This window comes from Pseudorasbora parva, chromosome 10 (assembly GCF_024679245.1).
Source record: "Pseudorasbora parva isolate DD20220531a chromosome 10, ASM2467924v1, whole genome shotgun sequence".
In the NCBI taxonomy this organism is placed as follows: domain Eukaryota; kingdom Metazoa; phylum Chordata; class Actinopteri; order Cypriniformes; family Gobionidae; genus Pseudorasbora; species Pseudorasbora parva.
Window position 1 is genome coordinate 935,417 of NC_090181.1, and position 6,061 is coordinate 941,477.

Consider the following 6,061-nt stretch of genomic DNA (forward strand, 5'->3'; position numbering starts at 1 on the left):
CTGCAGCCCCCCCCCCCCCATTTCTGGAGAGGAAGTCGGCCACAGCCATCTGAGCACCCGGCCTGTGGACCACCTGGAACTTAAAAGGCTGAAGAGCTAGATACCAACGGGTGATCCGCGCGTTGGTATCCTTCATGCGGTGGAGCCACTGGAGAGGAGCGTGGTCCGAACAGAGGGTGAACTCCCGCCCCAGAAGGTAGTAGCGGAGGGTGAGAACGGCCCACCTGATGGCAAGGCACTCTTTTTCGATGGTGCTGTACTTAGCCTCTCTCTTCGAGAGCTTACGGCTAATGTACAGCACCGGCCGCTCTCCCCCCTCCACCTCCTGGGCCAGGACTGCGCCCAGCCCCCTGTCCGACGCGTCAGTCTGCAACAGAAAAGGGAGAGAAAAGTCAGGGGAGTGTAAAAGCGGCCCGCCACATAGAGCAGCCTTAACTCGGGTGAAGGCCTGCTGGCACGGCTCCGTCCATTGGACCGTATCTGGTAGCCCCTTTTTAGTAAGGTCAGTCAGGGGGCTGGTGAGGTCCGAATAATTTGGTATAAACCGTCTATAATATCCCGCCAGCCCCAAGAACTGCCTTACCTCCTTTTTGGTCTTGGGCCTCGGGCAGGTCGCAATTGCGGCGGTCTTATCAATTTGGGGACGCACCTGTCCATGACCCAAGTGGAAGCCCAGATACCTTACCTCCACCCGCCCAATTGCACACTTCTTCGGGTTGGCCGTGAGCCCCGCTCCCCTCAACGACCTCAAGACCGCCCGGACATGTTGCATATGCCGCTGCCAATCGTGACTGTAAATCACGATGTCGTCCAGGTAGGCAGCAGCATATGCGGCATGGGGACGCAAAATCCTGTCCATGAGGCGCTGAAAGGTAGCGGGTGCCCCGAACAAACCGAAGGGAAGCGTGACGAATTGGTGCAATCCGAACGGCGTGGTGAAGGCTGTTTTTTCTTTGGACAATGGAGACAAGGGGATCTGCCAATAGCCCTTCGTTAAGTCCAATGTCGAATAAAATCGAGCCGTGCCCAGCCGATCAAGCAACTCGTCAACCCGCGGCATTGGATACGCGTCGAATTTCGACACTGCGTTCACCTTGCGGTAGTCCACACAGAACCTGACCGAGCCGTCGGTTTTAGGGACCAAAACGATCGGGCTCGCCCAGTCACTGTTGGACTCCTCTATTACTCCCATATCGAGCATTGCCCCTAATTCTTCCTGAACTACTTTTTTTTTGTGTTCAGGTAAACGATACGGCCGGCTGCGAACTACCACGCCCGGCTCGGTCTCGATATGGTGCTGAATTAAGTCGGTACGGCCCGGTAGGGGCGAGAACACGTCGGCGAATTCCGCCTGTAGTTTTGAGAGATCAGTGAGTTGGGACGGTGAGAGGTGATCTCCCCCAGGGGCCAGTGCGACCGATTGTGCTTTGATGCTCGCCTCTGGCCCGAGATCATCCTCTCCCCCGATCACCGTCGCCAACAACACTGATTCGACCTCATTCCATTTCTTCAGGAGATTGAGGTGATATATTTGCCGTGCTCCGTTCCTATCGGACCGTATCACTTCATAATCGAGGTCTCCCACCTGTCGAGCGACCTCAAACGGCCCCTGCCATTTCAACATTAATTTAGAGCTCGATGTTGGGAGTAATACAAGCACTTTCTCTCCCGGTGTGAATTTGCGTAGTCTCGTACCCCTGTTATACGACCGGCTTTGGCGGTCCTGGGCTTGCAACAAATTCTCCCTAGATAGCCGCCCCAAGGTGTGGAGTTTTGTTCGCAAGTCCAGCACATATTGAATTTCGTTTTTGGCCAAAGAAGGCCCCTCCTCCCAAGTTTCTCGTAGGACGTCCAGCACCCCACGGGGCTGTCGTCCGTAGAGAAGCTCGAAGGGGGAAAACCCCGTGGAGGCTTGCGGGACCTCTCGCACCGCGAATAAGAGGGGTTCTAACCACCGATCCCAATTTTTGGCGTCTTCCTGTACGAATTTACGGATCATGGATTTAAGAGTGCGATTAAATCGTTCGACCAAGCCGTCTGTTTGTGGGTGATAGACGCTTGTCCGAATCGATTTGATGCCCAATAACCCGTATAATTCGCTTAACGTGCGTGACATAAACGCCGTGCCTTGATCAGTGAGGATTTCCTTCGGAATCCCCACTCGGGAGATTAAACGAAACAGTGCGTCCGCAACACTCTTCGCCGAGATGTTGCGGAGAGCCACTGCTTCCGGATATCGTGTTGCGTAGTCCACGATAACTAGCGCAAAACGATGTCCGCGTGCGGATCGCTCTAATGGCCCGATGAGGTCCATCGCAATTCTCTCGAAGGGGACCTGCATTAATGGAAGGGGGCGCAATGGCGCTTTTGGGGAGGCCAGGGGATTCACCAACTGACATTCAGGACAAGACGCGCACCACCTGCGCACATTGTCGTGAATGCCTGGCCAAAAAAATCGGGTCATTAAACGATTCAGCGTGGCCGCCTGTCCCAGGTGGCCCGCCATTGGGTTAGAGTGAGCCGCTTGGAAAAGCATTTCCTGGCGGCTCTTTGGTACTAACAACTGGGTTGTATCCACTTTTGTCTGAGCGTCTTGGGTCACTCGATACAACCTATCCTTAATTATGGCAAAATAAGGATACGTGACGGGCAAGGCGGGTTGAAGGGACTGACCGTCGATCGTGCGGACCTGGTGGAAAGCATGTTTGAGGGTATCGTCTTGAGACTGCTCCAGAGGGAAGTCATCGCGGTCCGAGAGAATCAGTCTCTCGACCCCGCTCGGTTCCTCTGAAGCAGTTCCCGAGGGTCCCGTATCAGTCTCCCCAACCTGCACTCGCACCGCCCCGTTCCTAGCCTTGTTCCCCCAAGCGGCATCCGCGCATATCGACCCCAATAACGCCGGAAAGGCGGGCCAATTTGTCCCCAGAATTAGCGGATGCCGGAGGTGGGGACTAACCGCCACCTCAACACTATGATTTTCTCCCCTAAACTGTATCGTGACTGGGACAACCGGATATTCCACCACATCCCCGTGCACACACCGCACCTTAACCATGCGGCTTGTATCCAATGCCCCAGGCTGCATCAGGCTTTGATGGATCGAGGTTTGGTTACAGCCTGAATCCACCAAGGCCTGATATGTACCCCCCTTGATACTCACAGGAACTTGGTACTCTCCTGCTTGATCAGGGGTGGCCCGCTGAACGTCCGGGACCCGGATCATTGTCCCGATGTCCATCATTGGACATTGGTCCACAAAATGGTCCGGGTCGCCGCACCGCCAGCAGGCCAGCCCAGGCCTGCCCGCCGCCCCTGCGGCGGGGAGTGGGTTGGAATATGAGCGCGGAGGGGGGGTGGAACCGGAACCGTTATCCCCGCCCGACCCCAGCAGCCCCGCCCCCCTGGGCGGGGCCCTCGAACTCCCGTACTGCCCTGGGCCCATTCCCCCCCGACCTCTGGGGGGAATGCGAGGGGGCCCTGGAGGGCGGGACCTAGGGAGAGGGACAGGGTGAGAAGGAGAGACAGAGGGGGGAGAGAGAGAGGGAGAGGTTAGTCGGGGTTCGCCGACCCCTGGGCACGCCACCAGATGGTCCTCCGCCAGGTTGATGGCCGTCGTCAGCGACGTGGGCCGGTGGCACTGGACCCACTCGGCGGTCTTCTTGGGTAGCCGAGCGATGAACTGCTCCAGTACCACCAGATCGACGATGTGGTCCACGTCGCTTCCACCGGCCAATAGCCATTTGCGGCAGGCGTCCCGGAGCTGGTGGGCCATCGCGAAGGGCCGGCCGGTCTCCCCCCACTCCAGCGAGCGGAAACGCTGACGGTGCTGTTCGGGGGTCCGACCGACCCGCTGGATGATGGCCCTCTTCAGATCTTCGTAATCCAGGAGGTTCGCCACCGGCAGTTGTTGGGCGGCCGCCTGGGCTTCTCCGGTGAGCAGTGGAATAAGGCGCACCGGCCACTGTGCCCGGGGCCACCCGCAGGCCTCCGCCGCTTTTTGAAACAGGTCAATGAAGGCCTCGGGATCGTCCTGTGGCCCCATCTTGTGTAGGGGCACGTGGACCGGTGCGCTGGCGAGCCCGGCGGCTTCGGTGCGAACCTCCCGGTCTATCCAGCTCCGGAACCTCTCGCGGTCCTCTTGCTGGCCGCGGACGATGGCCTCGAATCGGCGCTCCTGGTCCGCCCGCAGCTCCAGCATGGACTGATGTTGTTCCTGGTGGAGGGCCGCGAGAGAGGTGATAATGTCCGCAAACGGCGTGGCGGAGGGCGTTGGAGTAGTCATGGCGGCGGCGCGGTCCTACTTCCTCCCGGGTTTTCGGCACCACTGTAGCAAAGTTCGATATAAGGAGGAAGGAAGAGGACAAGGGGTCGGCTGGACGGTTGATGCTTGCTCTTTATTTTCTCAATAAACTTGTCAGCACACACACATTCAAGTGTGGAATCTCATAACACGATCTCTCGATCACTTCCGGGTCGGCACTTCCGGGTTCCGGTACTCAGTCTCTGTACATGGGGGTTCGCATCAACCGTCCGGGTTCTCTCTCTCCTCGATCTCCGGTTCCACTGCTGTTTTATCCCCTCTCCGCGCTCATTACTAGAACAAGAGACAGGTGTTATTAATCTGCTTCCAACCCACTCACGTACCGCTTGTCCCGCGGCTCTCTCTCCCGCTGCAGACCTCGCTGAACCACGCCCCCCTTGCCACAATGGTTTCTCCATCATTGCTATCATCTAGAGCTGCTGGAGTGCCTCGGGGCTCAGTGCTGGGACCACTCCTCTTCTCCATCTCCATCTCATCACTAGATCTGACCTTCAGAAACATGGTTTCTCCATCACTGGTATCATCTAGAGCTGCTGGAGTGCCTCAGGGCTCAGTGCTGGGACCGCTTCTCTTCTCCATCTCATCACTAGATCTGTCCTTCAGAAACATGGTTTCTCCATCACTGCTATCATCTAGAGCTGCTGGAGTGCCTCAGGTCTCAGTGCTGGGACCGCTTCTCTTCTCCATCTCCATCTCATCACTAGATCTGTCCTTCAGAAACATGGTTTCTCCATCACTGCTATCATCTAGAGCTGCTGGAGTGCCTCAGGGCTCAGTGGTGGGATCGCTTCTCTTCTTCATCTCATCACTAGATCTGTCCTTCAGAAACATGGTTTCTCCATCACTGCTATCATCTAGAGCTGCTGGAGTGCCTCAGGGCTCAGTGCTGGGTCCGCTTCTCTTCTCCATCTACATCTCATCACTAGATCTGTCCTTCAGAAACATGGTTTCTCCATCACTGTTATCATCTAGAGCTGCTGGAGTGCCTCAGGGCTCAGTGCTGGGGCCGCTTCTCTTCTCCATCTCATCACTAGATCTGTCCTTCAGAAACATGGTTTCTCCATCACTGGTATCATCTAGAGCTACTGGAGTGCCTCAGGTCTCAGTGCTGGGACCGCTTCTCTTCTCCATCTACATCTCATCACTAGATCTGTCCTTTAGAAACATGGTTTCTCCATCACTGCTATCATCTAGAGCTACTGGAGTGCCTCAGGGCTCAGTGGTGGGACCGCTTCTCTTCTCCATCTCCATCTCATCACTAGATCTGTCCTTTAGAAACATGGTTTCTCCATCACTGCTATCATCTAGAGCTGCTGGAGTGCCTCAGGTCTCAGTGCTGGGACCGCTTCTCTTCTCCATCTACATCTCATCACTAGATCTGTCCTTTAGAAACATGGTTTCTCCATCACTGCTATCATCTAGAGCTACTGGAGTGCCTCAGGGCTCAGTGGTGGGACCGCTTCTCTTCTCCATCTCCATCTCATCACTAGATCTGTCCTTCAGAAACATGGTTTCTCCATCACTGCTATCATCTAGAGCTGCTGGAGTGCCTCAGGTCTCAGTGCTGGGTCCGCTTCTCTTCTCCATCTACATCTCATCACTAGATCTGTCCTTCAGAAACATGGTTTCTCCATCACTGCTATCATCTAGAGCTACTGGAGTGCCTCAGGGCTCAGTGGTGGGACCGCTTCTCTTCTCCATCTCCATCTCATCACTAGATCTGTCCTTTAGAAACATGGT

At 56.0% G+C, this 6,061-nt stretch overlaps 1 protein-coding gene across 1 annotated transcript in view; it reads right to left on the minus strand.

Moving 5' to 3' along the window:
- LOC137090852 (uncharacterized) overlaps positions 1-4,703 on the minus strand; it is a 5,114-nt gene extending 411 nt beyond the window's left edge. The window contains exon 1 of the mRNA XM_067454808.1: positions 3,161-4,703. Within this exon, the coding sequence (XP_067310909.1) occupies positions 3,161-4,282 (1,122 nt within the window). The 5' untranslated portion in view covers positions 4,283-4,703. The remainder of the gene's footprint in view (positions 1-3,160) is intronic.
- Positions 4,704-6,061: the final 1,358 nt, after the last annotated feature.